The 18,541-nt window shown below is 52.8% G+C and overlaps 1 protein-coding gene across 1 annotated transcript in view; it reads left to right on the forward strand.

The window, feature by feature from the left end:
• Positions 1–1,030: 1,030 nt before the first annotated feature.
• FMNL2 (formin like 2) overlaps positions 1,031–18,541 on the forward strand; it is a 114,756-nt gene continuing 97,245 nt past the window's right edge. Inside the window, 1 exon segment of the mRNA XM_050339649.1 lies at positions 1,031–1,320. Coding sequence (XP_050195606.1) covers positions 1,204–1,320 — 117 coding nt within the window. The 5' untranslated portion in view covers positions 1,031–1,203.

Consider the following 18,541-nt stretch of genomic DNA (forward strand, 5'->3'; position numbering starts at 1 on the left):
GAGGGTGGCAGGAGGGAATTGGGTCTTGGAGTGGGGACTAACACAGATGGAAGAGCAGGACAGCACAGTCACCAAATGGCTCAATGCCATCTCCTGGGATTTTCTCTGGACTGGAGGGGGGCACTGGGGGCCAGGCTGGTGTTTCCTGCACAGCCCCTGCACACCCAGTGACCATTCCCAGGGGCTGCGTTTGGCATTCACAATGCTGTTGGAGAGAACCTGCAGGGAATGATGAAGGAACGGGGAATAACACCTGAAGAGTGGGCAGGTTTGATACGCTCTGGAGGATGATCCTCCTGATTACACCCAGGCAGCATCACTGGCTTGGTTATGGATATGTTGGGGTGGTGAACCTACGGAGATTGATCCCCCCGTTATCCTGATCTCAGCCAGCAGGGATGTGGGCCTTGGGGGCACCCTGGAAAGCCCCTCGGTGGGGCAGAAGTTGCCTTGCTGCTTGAACCCAACAGGTCCCTGTGGCTGCAGTGTCAGCCCCATGCTGGCACCATAGTGGGTGCATGGAGATCATGGAATCCCAGGATGGTTTGGGTTGGAAGTGCCATCAAGGATCATCCAGCTCCAATCCCAAACTTCCACCATCCCAGGTTGCTCCAAGCCCCGTCCAGCCTGGCCTTAGACACTTCCAGGGATCCAGGGGCAGTCACAGCTTCTCTGCCCAACCTGTGCCAGGGCCTCCCGACCCTCCCAGTCAGCAATTCCTTCTTAATCCCCAATCCCCCCCTGCCTTGGCCGCCCGAAGCCGTTCCCCGTGTCCTGCCCCTCCATCCCTGCCCAGCGCGGCCGCTCAGCCCAAAAGGAGGCGGCAGGGTCGCCCCCACCGCTGCCCACCGCTCCCCATCCCCTTCCCACCGCCTCTCCATCCCTTTCCCACTCCTTCCCAGCCCTTCCCCGCGTCCCTCCCCCGGCGGGCGGCGGGACTACGAGTCCCATGGCGCCGCGGGCCGGGGGCGGAGCGGGGCTTTGTGCGGGCGGCATGCGGGGGAGCCGCAGCCCGGGCTGGAGCCGGAGCAGGAGCCTGAGCCGCAGCCGGAGCCGGAGCCGGAGCGAGCCCGCCCCGGGGGGAGGAGGGCGAGGGCGGCGAGCCATGACGGGCGGCGGCGCCGCGAAGCGCCGGCGGTGGTAGAGACAGCGAGCCCCGAGCGCGGAGCGCGGAGCCCGCGGGGCAGCGCCGAGGGGGCCGCCATGGGCAACGCGGGCAGCGTGGACGCGCAGCACACCGAGCTGCGGGCGCACAGCCTGCCCCTCAAGCTGCCCATGCCCGAGCCCGGCGAGCTGGAGGAGCGCTTCGCCGTGGTCCTGGTGAGCCGGCGCCGGCCCCATTGTCTGCGGGCGGCGCGGAGCGGGGAGCTGGGGAGGGGGAGCGCCGAAAAGTTGGAGCGGGAGCCGCGGCCGGGCACAGGTGGGCTCGGCCCCCCCGCCCGCGGGACGGGGCCGCGGCTCTTTGTCTCGGGAGCCCCCCCGAGAGCCGCCCGTGGCCGAGCCCAGGCGGAGCCCCGGCCGGTTTGCCCGGCGCCGGCGGAGCGCTGCCCGCGGGCGGGGGCGGCCCCGGCGGGGCGGCTGCTGCGGGCAGGGATGGGATCGGCCCGGCGGAGCCCCCCGGGACACCCCGGTCCTGCCACCCCCCCGGGGACATCCAGGTCCTGCCACCCCGCCGGGGACATCCCGGTCTTGCGACACGGCCGTACTCCCCTCCCTCTCCCACGGGGAGCCCCCCGCTCTGTCCCCACGAGATACCTCGGTCCTGTCCCCCCCCCATCCTCCCCGCTGCCACTCCTGTCCTGCTCCCTCGAGGATACACCCCGATCCCGTTCCCCCACCCGGGGACACCCCGACCCTGTCCTCCCTGGGGCCCCCCCGGCGCTGCCCCCGCGGTGTGTGCGGGGCGGCGGGGCCGGGGCCGGGCTGGGGGTTGGTGCCAGCAGGACGGGCTCGGTGTTTGAGAGCGCCGGGGCTGCGCTCCCCTGGGTGCTCCCTGGGCAAACCTCCCGCTCGCTCTCAGGTGCCCGAGCAGCGCGTCTCGGCTGTCGCCGCTCGGCTGTCGCGACCCCGTCTCCTCCTGCCGTGCCCTCCCCACTTTGAGCTACGTTTCCGCGTGGAGCAGGGCCGGGGGAGCAGGGCGAGCGGCCCCATGTGCGTGCCATGCCCTGCGCTCCCTGCAGTGCCAGGGAAAGCCCGGCAAGCAGAGCTGCTGCCGGAGTAATTCCCGTCTCGCATCCCAGGGCAGCCCCCCCGGTCCGCGGAACGCTCCCGGCGCTGGGCGAGGATTCGCGAACTGGTGTGCGTTGGGGATTATTTCTGGTTAGACCCAATTAGATTATCATGTCTAAGAAAAGAATAAGCCTATTCAGTCAGGAACCCCCACTGACGAGCCAAATGGCGAGTGAGATGTTACGATTATTAGGCACAGTGGAAAAACCCTGATGTCGTGTTGCTCTTGTCGGGAAAGCCGTGGTCGTTCTGAGGACGGGAGATGCTCCCACAGGCAGCACATGGCTCAGAATCGGGTCTGGATTCATCCTAACCTGCCGCAAGAGCGTCTGGCTTGGTTTGCCTGCGTGGTCTGGGGGAGAAAACCGGTGGCTTTGAGTTGGGACTGATTGATTAGATCAGTCAGAGGCAGAGACATCGTCTGGGAAAGCGTTAGAGACGTGTAACGTGTAAATATGGGAGATAACAGGGCCGTGCCTGTGATTTCGTGAGGTACTTGAAAGGAGGAGATGGCCTCTGGTTCTAAAGATGGACTTAAATAAAGGCTCAGAGGGCGAGTGCTGAGGCTTTGCTGGAGGGAGAGGCCGTGCAGAGGCACAGTCTGTACAGATGGGGTGTTGGATGGTTTGCTCCCATGGATTCCTTCTCCCGTTGGGAGAAGCTGCAAGATGGGGCTCCAGAAATCACCTTCATCCCCTCCTGGAAGCCAGCCAGGGATGGCTGGTGGTGTTGCAGCTTCCAGGAAATCTCTGACCGGCTCCTGAAGGAATACACTCCCAGGATGTTATTATTTTGCTTTCCCTGTGGCTCTGAGGGGAGGATGAGTGTGCCACCCATCAAACCTCAGAGAGGGGCAGGGGGCAGAGCTGCAGGGATTGACAAGAAAGGGATGGTGAGGGGAAAAAGGATGAGGGATATTTTCTGTGGGGATGGCGGATTAGTCAGGAGATGTGAGTATGAAGAAGAAGCTGAAGGTTATGGGACTAAATCTCACCTTCTTTACACGCTGTCTTAAGAAATTAGCCTGGCACCAGCGTTGCTCGCACACTGGGGAGCCCTGGTGAGGTCCTGGAGGGCTTTGCTGACAATGGCAATTCTCGTATCGCTAACGAAATTCCCAGGACTGTTTGTGACACTGACGAACACGAGGCTCAGCTGAGTGCTGAGGCTCCAGCTCGTGCAGGTCTGGAGTCATCGTGCTGAGAGGTTTGTTTCCACTTCTGTATGCCAGGATTGGGTTGTGCTGGAAAGGTTCCCCCTCTGCAGCCTCACGAGCGTGTTTGGAAGTTTCATTCTTCCCACCTCGTGCAGAAAGATGAGCCGTCACCCTCCAAGCCGTGTCCGTGGCCACGAGGAGAGCACAAGATTTTGCCACAAGTGCGGTGACAGCGACTGCTTTATTTTTCCCACTTCGAACACGCTCTCCTGAGCTTCTCCAGGATGTCTGCGGTCCCTGCAGCCAGGGCATGGTGTGCCTGGAGGTGATGGATGAGTGTGCCAGCGTGTGTTTGCTGGGTTGTTAGAGGAGCTGGTTGTGAGGAAGGGCTCTTGGTGAGGTGGTTTGTCACCTCAGAATGCAGAACCACCTCTGGGTGGCCTCGCTCTTTGAGGTGTACCAGCTGCAGGAGATGATGGGCAGTGCCCCAGGTGACACTTTTTGGGTGAAGCTCTCAAATCTCAGCGTGTCCCGGTGCCCTCGGCGTTACCGAGGTCGTGCTGAGCCCGTGGGAGGGACAGTGGTGCCAGGCCCGGCTGTGCCACGCTCTGGGCCTGCTGGACAAGCAGCATGAGGGGGTTTTCCCGTGGGTCTGTGTCTCCTGGTGCTGTTTGTGGCACTGCTGTAGTCAGTGTGCTTCCATGTGTTGCGTGGTGAGGCCCAGGGGTTGTGTGTGTGTTTGATGGGATGTGCTGCAGGGAGGGGAACGTGGAAGAGAACCCAAGAGAGACCCAGCTTCCTACTTGTAAGCTGTGCTGTGCCTTCCATCCTCTCAGACTGATGTGAATTGTCCCCCTTTCCTGTGAGATAATTCCCTCAGTCTCGAGTTTACGCTGCAGCCCAGGGAAGGGGGGGTGTGCCACTGCCACCACGTTCCCCGTGTGCCCGTGAGGGGTGATGGACAAGCTGAGATCTGGATCCCAGAGCTGACTCTTGAGCTTTCCAGCACTGTCATGTGCCTGCAGGGACCTGCCTTCCCCACGATGCTCCCTTTTCCTCCTCAGCCTTGTGGGATGTTTTCCTGGCTTTTATGGGGCATAAACCCCCGGATTGTGGTGTCCAAGCCCGGTTTGCTGCGGAGAAAACCATTGCTCAGCACGCCAGGTGTGCCAGGAGCATCCCTAGCCACGATGGCACCGCTGTTCCGTGTGGGAAGCTGGGATCCAGGGGGGTGAATTCCAGCCTCCCAGCTCCTGCAGCAGGGTGGTCTCTCCCTGATCCCATGGCGGGGTTGCACGTTTGCAAACGCCACGTGGTTTGGAGGAGGCAGCCAGGCCGGAGTTGGCAGGGGAAATCGGTGCCTAATGAGCTGTGATTGACATAATTTGACTGCTGGATTACAAATCTGCGGTGAGGTTAACAGGAAATATCCTCTTACCCCCTCCAAGTGGGATTCCATGTACAAAGGAGGCTTCTGTGCCCGCTGCTGTGGGGTGGAGGGGAAGGGGCTGAGGGGGTGAGGGGAGGTGTTTGCCATCCTCAGTGTAATGTCAGGGCAGGGCAGCCACCCTGGTTCTGCTCAGAGCACTCAAGGCTTTGCCCATAGGAACTTCCTCCTTCCACTAGAATTTCCCTCTTCACAGTGGATTGTGTCCCAGCCTCGTTTTCCATAGGGGTGAGGGCAGTTTGAGTGTCTCCTGCTAAAGAATTCGAAGGCTCAGTGTGAAAACTCTAATGTTTCCCAGCTGTTTTTCCATTCCCCTTCCTGGTCCATCAAATATATTAGGCTTTGTTTTATAATATGGACGGTTTAGGGTCTGCAAATCATTACAGAGCAGGACATGGCTGCAGGGGATGTCTGTGGGGTAGGACGAGTTCCCTCCTTTGGTGGAGTTGGTGGGGCACTGGATTCCTTGTTTTAATTCCTAAATTTGGCAGAACTTGGGGTGGATTTCAGTTGAGATCCTGAAATACCTGAGGCTCCCATATCAGGGGTGATTTGTGTTGGCTTTGTGGAATTTGAGGGCAGTACTGTGGAAGTTGAGAGACACTGAACTAGATTTAGGAATCTTCAGGAAAAGGAGACTTCTAAAATTCAGCCCTGTTGGGTTTCCTTGTTCGGGCCCCAGCTCTGCCTGGGCTCTTCCCTCAAGGTCTCATTGAAATGATTTGGGCAATGACACCTTTTAATGAGGAAACAATCCAATAAATCCGCTGTTAAATACATACATTTCAGAGGGAGGGAGCACTGGGTGGTGACACTTCTGCCCAGCTGCTGTGCCAGTCAGGAGGTGGCATTTGTAACTTTTTCCACCCAGACATCACAGGAGCATTATTTTTATAGCACCGATTTTTAATGTGAGTGTCTGGAACGCGAGGTCTGAGGTGAACAACAGCACCTCAAACAACTCCTTGAGGTGGAACCCCCCCTGCCTTTACCCTGAACCTGCACCATCAGCGCACTGAACCTTTATCAGACATCTTTATCAACTCCCTTAACCTTGTGTGCAAGATAAAAGGGTTTTTTTATTATTTTTATTTTGTCTTCGCGAGCAAGGTCACGCAAAACTTGGCCCTGAGGTGTGAAATGTTCTCTTCTGCCGTACTGCAGGATGTTGGGGATGTTGGGAAACAATTTGAGAGGTGCAAAATGAAATTCAGAGCTTACAAGATGGTCTGAAATAAAACAGTAGCTGTTGGGGGAGTTTTCAGTTGATGACTGAATGACTTGGAGTGACTGGAGTCGGCCTGTAGTCTTTAATTTAGAAACAAATCTGCATGGAAAGGTTCAAGTCCACAGGAACTTCTCCCCCCAAAGAGCAAAACGCAGCAGAAACAAACCCAAACTGAAATGTTTGAATTGTTGTGTTTGTGTCAAAAGGACTCGTTGTTTTTATTATATGTTTTGCGTCTTTATTTGTTTGTTTATTTATTTATTTATTTAGAAAGATTATAAATTATTTCGGGAAGTTTTTAAAGACTCTGAGTCCTCTTTAAAATAAAACATCCATCTGCAGGTGTGCAGGGTAATGATCAGCCTGGGCTTGTGTGGCTGCTCAAGAGAAGGGGAGTTTTATCCCTGCTGGAATTCTGGGAGCTGGGTGCTCCTTAAAGCTGCCAAAGGGACTGATCTGGTGCTTCCTGTGAATCGGCACCGCCCCTGTTTTTAACAGGGTTTGAACTTGTGCTCGTTTTCAGGTCAGCACCTGCTGAATAAAAGAATTTTTCTTCCCAGTCTGTTGGAAAAGGTGGTTTAAACCTGTCCCCTTGGTCTGGCACTTCCCAGCCAGGGGAGTGAGTGACCCTGCAGGAGTAGCTGGCTTTATTTCCTCATTATTTCTGGCTTGGAATCCATCCTGAAGTGAAACCAAGCCCTGACATCCCCTTTCTGCTCTCTTGTTTGGTCACTGGGAGGTTACTGAGAGCCAAACCTTTCCCCCCAAATACGTTTCCAGTCTCGAGCTCTCAGCATTCCTGCTGCTTTTCCAGGCTGTTGCTGCGCTTCCAGCTCGGCAGCCGGGAACTGAGGATGAATGGTGCCCACTGTTCTGCTCAGCAGTGGAAAATCCCTGCCATGGATTTCGGTTTTGCTTTTGCTTTTCCTCTGCTGCCCCAGCCCCTGGTCAGTGGGACACTCGCTCTGGTGGGTGTGAGATGGCCAGGGAAGGGTGTCCCGGGGCAGGTTTGGGCTCCAGTGGCACCAGTGTCCCAGTTTGATGGTCCCACATCGGCACTGGGGCCCAGTGTGGGTTTGTAGCACAGGGAAGGTGAAACCTCTTTGGTTGTGCTGCAGCTTCTGCTGCACAGGTTGTTGTCAGGAGTTGGTGCCCTCCATCAGGGGAGTTTGGAGCCACTTAGACTGGTCATGGAACGGTTTGGGAGGGACATTAAAGTCATCCAGTCCCACCCCTGCCACGGGCAGGGACACTTCCCACTAGCCCAGGTTGCTCCAAGCCCTGTCCAGCCTGGCCTTGGACACTTCCAGGGATCCAGGGGCAGCCCCAGCTTCTGTGGGCTGGCTTGGCTGGGGCAGGGAATGCTGGCACCCCGGGCTGTGCCCGGAGGAGGCCGTGGAGCAGCACGTGCCCGTGACCTTGCACTGGAGAGCTCTGCTCAGCACGAGCAAATGAATTATGCAAAACATGCTAATGCAGCAGCACTTCAGCACCAGTTTATTTTTAAGCATCTGGGCTGCCTCTCGAGCTTGAATGAAGCACTTGATGATCAGGATCAAAACACTTGCCAGTGCAGGAGGCAGCAGGAGGGAGGTGGTTGGATTGCCCGGTCCCCTTTGGGTGCCGTGTCCTCGGAAGGTGAGGTGGCAGCAGGAGGACGGGGCTGTGGGTGGGACATGCCCTGCTCCAGAGGGTTTTCTCGCTGCTGGGAGATGTAAATACGATTTTTCTTTGGTAACCAGAAGATTGGACCTCAAAACTAGCAGGGGGGGTTTGAAGTGTGCTCCCAGGCAGTGGTGGGACCGGCTGACCCAGCTGCTGGAAGGTTTCCATGGCCAGCAGCGTTGCAGCCACATTGGAGACAAACTGAGCTGAATTATTGTTTGTTTTCTGTTTGGAAGAGTCCATTTGGGAATTTGGTGTGGGAAATAAGTGACACCAGCTCCTTCCATTTGATTTATAATTGGGTTAGGAGGAAACCTCTGGTGTGAGCCTCCAGCAGTGAGGAGCTGCAGCATCGTGGAGCCAAAGGGCTCAGGCTGGTCAGGTAACAGCACCTGCAGCTGCTGGGCCTTAAAAAGAGTAATTTCCCTTTTATCACATCCTGCTGATTTCAGTTCTGAAGGGTGAATGTTGTCAAACAAGCAGATTTTCATCCCTTGGCCTTCACACCCTGACACCAGTTGACCCTGGAAGGGACAAGTCTTGCCCTCACAGAATTGTCACTGGGAAATGCCGTGTTCCCAGTCACTCCTGCCAAGGACTCCAGTTTAGGCTGGATCTCAGGGAAAGGTTCTTCCCCCAGAGGGTGGTTGGCACTGAACAGGCTCCCCAGGGCAGTGGGCACAGCCCCAAGGCTGCCAGAGCTCCAGGAGGGTTTGGACAACACCCTGAGGGACAGGGTGGGATTGCTGGGGTGTCTGTGCAGGGCCAGGAGATGGACTGGACAATCCTTGGGTGTCCCTTCTCACCCAGGATATTCCAGGATTCTCTGATCTTCAGGTCCATGATTTGCACCCCTATTCTAACTGAGTATTTGTTTCACTGGCACGGATCATTTTGCTCGTGATCATCTGCTTTTTAGCTTTAAGAGCTCGAGATGCCCCACATTATATATGGATATATTGGAAAACATAAGCACTGATTTGTCCCAGGCTTTGTCTCTTCCTAAAATAGTGCCTTTCATGAGTGTTTCATTACTTAAAGACCTGCAGAATGTATAACTTGTGTATGCTCTGCTCTAACTAACACGCTGCAGAAACTCGCCATGTGTTGGTGCTCAATTTACTGGGGGATCTCTCCACAGACGGAGCGTTTGTGTGCTGTGGCTGCGCAGCGTTAAACATATATTTGGGGAGGATATTCATAAAGCAGCATAATGGTGGCATTGTGCTGGAGATGAATGGTCTCCTCACGAGCGCTCTGAGGACCTCCAGGACTCTGCACTGCAGCTCTTGAGAGCCATGGAGTGTCCTGGACCGCGAGCTGGAAACGCGCCCGGCGCTTCCCCACGGCAGCGTCCCTGAGGCGAGCGGGGACACCTCGGCACTGCCACCCCCTGCCAGGGGCTGGGCTGCTCTGGGGGCAGCCTGGGCTGGCTCCCAGGGAAAATCCCACCTCGGAGAGGTCCACGGGAAAACTCCGGGAGGTTGTGACTTCTCTTGTGACGGACACAGAGCAGGGTTAACCCTGGAGGGGTAGGACGAGGAATGGCTTTAGGCTGGAGGAGGGCAGGGTTAGGTGGGATAATGGGAAGGAATTCTTGGCTATGAGGGTGGTGAGGTGCTGGAATGGATTTCCCAGAGAAGCTGTGGCTGTCCCTGGATCCCTGGGAGTGTCCAAGGCCAGGTTGGACGGGGCTTGGAGCAACCTGGGCTGGTGGAAGGTGTCCCTGCCCATGGCAGGGGGTGGCACTGGATGATCTTTAATGTCTCTTCCATCCCAAACCGTTCTGGGATTCTCTAACTGTGGTCTCCTGCCCTTTCAGAAGTTGTATCCCAGTGGTCCAGGGGCAGGAGTGGTTGGTGATGGCAGCAGGAGCCCACAGGACTGTCCTTGGTGTCTCTGAAATTTATGGGCACCTCTCACCACTCTCCCCTGTGTGGGTGCTGGTCGAGGGCAGAAGTTGCTCCCACACAGAATATTCCAGAAGCATGCAAAGGAATGTTAGGTTTTTTTAGTGTCTGTTGGGGTGTTGTGGGAGATACCTTAAAAAATACAAGAATTTGTGTTTGTTCATGGTCTGCTTTTTTTTTTTTCTTTTTTAATATACATTATTTGGCCAGAAATCATTTACTATAAAAGGACTTGGGGCGACTATAGATTGTACATCTGTTACTTGTTTGTCTGCAAAATGACTGTACAGTCGAGGCCAAAAGCAGAGAATAGAGGGTTGTACAAGTTGGCAAAGTTGCTGAAGTCTTTCAGAAGCCAGTAATTACAATGAAGCAGCAAATTGTTCAGTGCAGGGGCTCTGGTTGTTCATCCCTCTAATGCTCTGGCACGTCCCTCTGCCATCCCTCTTGTCCTGCTTTCCGAGGGACAGACAAATGGCCCGGCTCTACCTGGGCTGGATTTGCAGGCAGGGGAAAGGAAAAGGTCTGGGAAGTGATGGAGGTGACTTGGCTGAGTCTGCACAGCAGTTTTTCCCGAAGATTTCCCATAATTTAGCGTGTTTGGGAGTGCTTCAAAGGGCTTTCTGCCCAGCTCTGAGCCCTGCGAGCGCAGACGGTCAAATAAATTAACTCTCACAAATATTTAACTTAAAGGCCGGTCAAACAAGAGCTTTGATGTTTCACGTGTGTGAGGGGGAGCCTCTGTGTATCTGCACACTCTCACATGTTGGGTGAATTTGTCTCTTCTCTCAAGACAGAAGAAGCCTAGAACTGGAAATCTAAATAATTGTGTTCCCCCCTCCACGGGCAGCAGGTTGAAGTGTGGTGTTGGTTGGAAACAGGGCACACACAGAGTTTCACTGGGGAGCTGATGGAAAGCAGATGGCAGGGCGTGGTCACCCCTCGGGCAATTATGGGCTTGGCCTTGCCATCCCTCCCAAAAGCTTTGCCCCACAGGTGATTTTTCCGTGCTCGGTGGCCAGCGACTCTCCAGGAACCCATTTGACACCGTGATAATTAGGGAAGTGCACCATGGGCTGAGCCTGGGAGTGCTGGGATTTAATCCTTGGGCCATAGCATCTATTTACAGGTAGCTGGAGTGAACTGTGAGTTGTCTTGTCTAAAAATTGCGGCTTCCTAAAATAGGCTGGGAGTTGTGGTGTCCTCCCAGCGATCTGTGTGTGTGTGTGAGCACAGCACAGCTCCAGGTGCAAACCCCCTTCTCTTGGTCCTGGAAATGAATATCTTAAGTGTGGCAAATGCACAGCGTTCTCTCTGGTAAATGGAACAGGAAGTTTTTGTGCTTTACATTTTTAATCCCTGAATTTTTCGTGATCCTCGCGGTGCTGTGGAGGGAGGAGAGGAGTGGGATGGGCTCGGAGCAGCCTGGTCGAGGGAAGGTGTCCCTGTCCCCAGGGAATGAGATGATCTTTCAGGTCCCTTCCAACCCAAACCATTCTGGGATTCTGTGATTTTGTACCTGAGCAGGTGAATGTTGTGCACAAAGCACTGCAGGGAAGTGGTTTTTCTTTTAAAATTTTGGGGTTTAGCTCCTTTTATGTGAGAACCTGTAACACCTGGGATGGGCAACAGTGTTTTTTTCCTTGTGCATGAGAAGGGAAAGGTTCAGCTGACTTGGATCAAGTGGCCAAAGGACTGGAGAAGAGGAATTTAGGAAGCTGAGTCTCAGACTTTGCAGGGATTAAAGTGAAGTGACCTTTGGGATCAGGTTTACAGGCTCAGGGATGTGACTGGTGACCTTTCCCCCTGCGTGGGGCACCTCTGGGAAGGGAGGGGCAGAGCTTTGCTGTCCTTCCCACAACTGTCCAGCCCTCCCTCTGTTGGCCATCACTTGGGATGTGAGCAGGAGGTGTCTTCCAGGAACAAATCTGTGCACATTCCTGCCAATCCAGGCTGTTGTTCAGACCAGGAGGCAGGTGGGCTTTCTCCGTGCTAGGGAAGGGTTTTGACAGATTTAAGTGCTTCAGTCAGAACAGAAAATAAATTGTGCAAGAGTTTACATGAGCTGAGTCCTTCCCTGTTTGCAGCAGCAGCAGCAGCGAGGGGGATGCAAATGAATTCCTTGTTTCACAGAGCAGGGCAGGAAAACCAGCTCACTTTTCAGGTGCTGATAGTGCTCCTGCATCCTTGGACAAAGCAGATCCAGTGTGCCCTGAGCTGGATTTGCAGGGAAAAGGAAGAACTCGGATACCTACAAACAAAAATTGATTAAGCATGAAATTCTTCTCTGGCAGTGAATTCGTGGCTGGCTCGGAGACAAAAGGTTGCACAACTGAAAAGGAAGAGGAATTTTACTTGGAAAGCTCAAAGCTATTGTTTGTTTGGTTTTGCCTGTGTTTATTTTCTGTCTGGTGGCAAATCTTTGTTAAAGGTGAATTGTCCCTTCTGTTCAGCAAGTGGAGTGGAAGCAGCCCAGATGCACTTGTGAGGCATTCAGTAAATGGTTAGAATTGTTGGGATTGTTGTAGGTGCTCCGAGGAAGTGGTTGGTGATCCTTGAGGTGCAATAGCCCGTGCAGAGCAGAGTGTTACTCGTATTTCCAGTGTGAAGCACAGCTCTTGTATTAAAACAACCCAGACAGCACATAAATAAATATATGGATGTATAGATACATCCAAACATCAACAGTAATACCTTGTATTGTAGTGTTTCATGTTTAACCTACAGGCTTGTTTGGGTACGTTCTCCCAATGCTGCTGTGCCAAAATATTTCACAGGAGAGGTGTGTGAGGAGCAAACCACCTCTTTAACACTGCAGGAATTCCTGTTTGGGTTTATTCTGCCTCCAGAAACGCTGTGTTTAGGAATTCCTTTGCGGGCCAGCTCTCTGTTGGTGCGTGTGATATCTGGTGGCTCACGGGACAGTCGTGTTTTGGTGCTTTGGTGGACCCTGAGCCACCAGAGCTTCCTGCAGAGAGGCCTTTTCTCACAAACACAGCAGTGCTAATCAAAGCTGGGTAGCCAAAACACTGAGTGAGGCCTTGAATGTGGCTGCTCTCATCCCCCTGAGCTGCCAGCCTGGCTGACCCTGTGCTGGGTGATGCCACAGCCAGGGACGCTTCTGCTGTTCCTCTGGGGAAGCTCCTTCCTCTGACTCTCCAGTGCTCAGTAACGACCTCATTTTGGTGGCCAAGTTGCTGCTGCTCAAAGTGCCGAATTCTGGCTGTTCCCTCCTCTTTAAATTAGCAGAGATTGTTTAGTTTTCTAGTTTTAATTTTCTGCTTGTTCCTTTGACCAGCAGTGTTTGGGTCGAAACTTTCCCTTTCCTCACAGGAGCTGGAAGCAGCAGCTCCTGCAGTGCACTGTGATAACAGTAATGATGATAAAGGCTTTAGGCAGTGGTTAGAAGGGAGCAGGGCAGTAGATTTATGGATTTTTCTGGCCAGACTCCATCCCTGGAGATGTCTGTGCTGGTTCTTCCCTCGGGGACTTCCCAGGGGTTGTGCTCAGGCAGGAGTGGGGTTTGGTCCTTGGCAAAGGTGGTGTTTGTGGCACCGTCACTGCCCCATGGCAGGCAGGGATTGGGCATGAACAGGACACTCCAGTCCAGGCAGGGGTTGCACATTCCCAGGACACTTTACTCCAGCTGTGGAAGCACCGTGGAGCCCAGCCCAGCCCAGCCTGCCCTGGGTTATCTGGGAGGCATTTCGGCCTTCGTGGGAGGGAATGTGGCTGGAGAAATATCAACATGCCATGAGCAAATACACTTCATCAGGGAGCAGAGTTTAACATTTTTTGCATGAGTAGGAGGCTGAGCTGTGGTGTTTGTGCTCTTGGTGGCAGAGGCAGGGAGGGATCCTGTGTGGCTGAGCAGCAGGGAGCAGTGGGACAGGGTATGATAACAGTCCATCAGATTGGTAAGACTGAGGGAAAAGGGGAAAAAACAAAGGAAAACCCCCAAAGGCTGAGTTTGCTGCCCCACACCAGCCCCTGACTTGCTGGAGCAACTCTCCCTTCCTGGGATCCTGTGCTGGCCGTGGAAGGGATGCCAGTGACAGGGGCAGGGGTGGATGGGATACTGGGCAGAATTCCTGCCTGTCAGCGTGGAGAGGCCCTGGCACAGGCTGCCCCATCCCTGGAAGTGTCCAAGGCCAGGTTAGAGCAACCTGGGATAGTGGAAGGTGTCAGGATTGGAGCTGGATGAGCTTTAAGGTCCCTCCCAACCCAAGCCATCCTGGAATTCTGTGATTGCTCTTCAGGGGATGTTGGGATTTGAGGAAACGGTGCCTTCACTGCTGCACTTCCCTGTCAGCTGGGGATGCCTACCCTCTGATGAGCCATGGGATCTGCTAGGCCACCTTTTATTGTGTTGGGATTATTCTTGCTCTCTTCCTCTTGATTTTTGTCTGGAGCAGCCTGTGGCTCATCCAGGAGCCGGGATTTCTGAGCCCTGTGTCCGTGTTTGTGCCAGGAGAGCCTGATTCAGGAGGTGGTGCTTGCACATTCCCTTCCCACCGTGTGTTTTGGGAGATTTTCCACAACGTTGATGCCATTTTTCCTACTCCTGTGTCACATTATGATCTCTGGAAAATGTCACCAAGTGTTTCAGCTGAATAAGAGATGAAAAGACAAGGCCTTTATGTTTAGGCTACTTGCCTGCCATTGCTGTTCCTCGGGATTCGTCATCCCCAGGGATGTCTGAGGACTCTTCCCAGTGCAGGATTGTAACCCAAGGGCCTGTGCAGTTGTTAAAATATCCCTCAGCTCCCATGCAGTGTCTGAGCTCCTGTAAATGAAAAAGGTTTTATTTTACTTCAGAAAAAACAGTAACTGCACTTAGAAACCTCTCTCTGATTAGACTTCTTTACACTGGCTCCTTTCCTCCCTTCTCTCTGTTAAGTGCTCAAACCCTCAGCTCACATGAGAATGTGAAACTTTCCTTTTAACAGGCAGCATCTTTTCCAAAGATTTCCCAGAGCCCCTGGATTGTGGTAGCCCCATATTGAGCAGGGGTTACGTTCCAGGAATAACCATTTCACTCAGTCATCCACGATTTAAGGTCTATGGAGTTTTTTTTTTTTACTGTTCTCTCACTTAATAGTTAAATCATCTGGAAAACATATTGAAGTTTTTACATGGTGTGTTTTTTCCTGATGTAAAAGCAGCCTGGAAGGCAGCAGAAGCTCTCCTCAGTGTGCAGGCCTGGGGTGATGTCCCACCCCAGGCGTGGGGCACGTCACAAACAGCTTCAGAGTTTTTAAAATCCTGTGCCCAGTTTCCTGATGCTGAGAAATTCTCTTTACCTGGGGAGCTCAGGCTGCCCTGCCTGAGTTCAGCTGGCCCTGAGCTTCCTTTCTAAAGGCTGCCACGTTCCAGCAATCCAAAGGATGAGCCCCCAGCACAGGTTTTCCTTGCTTTCTAAGCAGATATTGTAACTGAGAACAGGTAGGAGCAGATGTCGTTTCGGGGGCAGGGGGATTAAAAAAAAAAAAATCCCAGCCTTTTATTTTAGGGCTCGTGTGCCAGGGATTTGTAATTTTACAGGAAAATGCAGCAGCTCTGCTTCAGCCTGACGTGTCCCCTGGCACTGGCTCTGCCTCCTGCTCGTGGATCGTGGCAGGGCTGGGTCCTGCTTTCCCTGTGCTTCCCTGGGAGGCAGGCAGGGAATTTCGAGGATGGAGGTGCTGGAAGGGGTGCAGTGGTTTCTGTGACATCAAGTTTGGCGTAATCAGGGCAACAACTTGTGTTTGGCTGGCAGTGGATCGATTAAATGCACTTTATCCCTTCGTGTGAGGACTTCCCTTTCCTTCCAACAACATCCCAGCCAAAGGTAGGATGTTATCCAGTTCCACACCTCCAATCCTCAGAAGGTTCCCTTTCATACATCACAAGTCATTCCTGTTCATTTGTGCATCAGGAAGGCAGGAAAACCTCAAATGAGATTTCATAAACTCCACTGCCAGTATTTGTGCATGAGATGAGATGAATTGAATAACAGAGAAAGCAGAGCTTTGTTCCTGTATCCCCCTTTCTTCTTGGGAAATGAGTTTGGAGGCTGGAGTGTGATGGAGACAGTGCTTCCAGCAGGAGAGTTTATGCTAATTGACAGCTAATGGATCAGCTCTTTTCCAAATAAAGACGGAGAGCAGGCAGCCTTATGTTCTGCTAACTGAAATTGAATCATCTGGAGTCGAAATGCAGGGGGAAACAAAGCACGATCCCGTTCAGATACAGCGCTGGAGCGCTAAAAAATGCGCTAAAAAATCGTGCAGGTTTGGCTAATTTGACAGTGACATGTGGGGCAGTCGGGGTGGTCAGGAATCAGACTGCCCCAGCTCAGTCGTGTTTCACACCAGGCCAAAGAGATTCTGACTCTGGAAATGGATAATTCAAAGAGTGACTTCCAGCTTTTTCAAATAGAGTGTTATTTTTGTCTTAACACGTGAATATTAGAGCTGGAATTCCACCAAAGTTGTTAAGATTCATGAGGGACAGATGCCTGGAATGGGTATTAAATGAAAAGGCTTTATATTAAATGTTGGTGTTTAGGGGAGGGTTCTGCAGTCTGTTTTCTAGGAGGTGATGCAGGAAAAGGGAGTCCAGAGCTGGGGAAGGAGCTGGGAGAGAAACCCTGATCCAGGGAATTCATGGGAGCCAGGGAAGAGCAGACTTGTGTTCTTCCTTCGTGCTTTGCTCAAACCTGGACCTGGAGACTGAGGAGTTGAATTCATCCAGCCTCAGTCCCACTGGAGCCAAGGTGGTTGGTGAGCCCTGTGAGGATCCTGAAAATGCTCCTTTATTGGGTTTATTCTGTATATTCTCCTCCCTTGGCCACCTGCCTTCCAGAGGTCCTTTCTCTCTCCCTCTCTTGTGATTCCTTCTGCAGCTTTGTATCCTGTAGCTGCCTCCTTTTGTCTGGAGAGCTCCTTTTCCATAACTTAATCCTCGTCTGCTTAAATCAGTCCCGGTTTTTTATTATCCCCTGGCTGTCCCTGTTCAATATTCCGCAGGTTTACTTGCCCATCCCTTAAGTAGCTTAGGGATAAAAATGAGGATCATTTTCTAGTAATTTCCTGGGTTACTCAATTAAGTTTTAGTTGTTCCAGTAATTCAGTGTGGGGTTATTTATAGCACAATCAGCTGGGGAGTCTCGGAGGAGCCTGGAGAGCTCCGGCTCACTTGGCTCCACGGATGGGAAGGAGCAACCACATGTTCCTGGCAGGAGTGAAGGGACAGTTGGGACTTGATTCACTGAATTAAAGAGTGGTTTGAGTTGGAAGGGACATTGAGGATCATCCAGTCCCTCCCCCTGCCACGGGCAGGGACACCTTCCATGATCCCAGGTTTCTCCAAGCCCCGTCCAGCCTGGCCTTGGACACTTCCAGGGATCCAGGGGCAGCCACAGCTTCTCTGCCCAACCTGTGCCAGGGCCTGCCCACCCTCCTAGCCAGCAATTCCTTCCCAGTATCCCATCTAAATCAACCCTCCTTCAGGCTCAGACCATTCCCCCTTCTCCTATTGCTCCGTGCCCTTGTCCAAAGCCCCTCTCCGAGGGATTTGCTCCTTCCAAGTGCATCTGGGTGAACAGGCACAAAATCCAATATATTTTCCCCATTTGTGGCAAAGCCTCATCCTGTATTTTCAGGGTGGGCTGGCAGTGTGTTGGGAATTAGCTGGGAGCAGGAATTAGCAGGGAGAGCTGCTCTCCCCTGTGCCATTCCCGGGACTGGCTCTTAATTCCCTTTTGCCAAGAGACCTGGTTGGAAACCAAGTTAAAAACTCACTTAAAAAAGTGAGGCAGGGTGGGCTCTGGCCCACAGATGTTCAGGGTGAATCCCTCTGCTTGTGTGTCTTTCTCAGCTGGGGTTTAAATGCTGGGCTATGGAAAATCAAGCCTGATTTCCCTGCTTGGAATTCGGGAGAAATCCCCCCAAGTTTCTTTGAGGGCAGGAGCATTAAGGACACAGGAGTAGTACTAATTTCTTCTGGTCAGTAATTTCGGATTGGAAAAGCTTAGGAATCCTAAAGTCCAGGATGTTTCCAGGCCCTGTCGGTGCTCACATTTCCCTGATGCTTTTGGGTCTCACCTGCTCTTTAAGGAGCAGGAAGGCCTTGACTGATGCAGGAATAGAGGCATAAATATCAGCATATTTAATCCAGAGTGGATTGACTAATGCTTTTGTGATGGCAGTAGTTGAGAACATGGTAAATGAGGATAATTAACACAATTGAATGGGTGTCCCTACAAAAATAATTCCAGCGAGTGTTTTTAATATGGGGTAAAACACACTAAATTGATTTTATTTTTTCAATTCTTTAAACCTTCTCGCCAGCAACCCCAAATTTAGGCTTATCAGTGCAAAATGCTCCTTACTGAGAGCTGTTTATTGACTTTGCACTGGAATAAATTGTAATAAACTGTAATAAATCATAGGTTTTGGCAATCATTGCTTAAACTCGGCTCTTAAACAGCAGGGATGCAGCACCACAGCCTTGTTTCTGGAGGCAGTTCTTGGGGAAGATGGGACACAACTGGTTAATGGCAAAGTAAGAAAAATTCGGGGTTGGAGAGGGATGAGATGCAGTGAAAAGAGAAGGCATTATTTGAAATTGTATTTATTTATTGAAGCTTTATGTGGTCTGGCCTGTTTGCAGGGAGGTGGAGCACTGGGAGAGACTTCACTGAAAGGTGCTTTCTGTGCATGTGGAAGGTGCTAATCAGGAAAATGGAACTCGTAAAGTAAATTACTTTAATGACTGCTCAGATTTTCTGCACAGAGAGGGAATAATCAAAGTAATTCCGCTCAGCTGGAGCACGACATGGATCAGCATCTCGGGGCAGGCGGTGGGTTAGGGATGGGCACCCCCAGAGCTCCTGACTTTACAGGGTTCCTGCACTCTGGGGC

This window comes from Myiozetetes cayanensis, unplaced genomic scaffold (genome assembly GCF_022539395.1).
Source record: "Myiozetetes cayanensis isolate MyiCay16 unplaced genomic scaffold, myiCay2020 scf9, whole genome shotgun sequence".
In the NCBI taxonomy this organism is placed as follows: domain Eukaryota; kingdom Metazoa; phylum Chordata; class Aves; order Passeriformes; family Tyrannidae; genus Myiozetetes; species Myiozetetes cayanensis.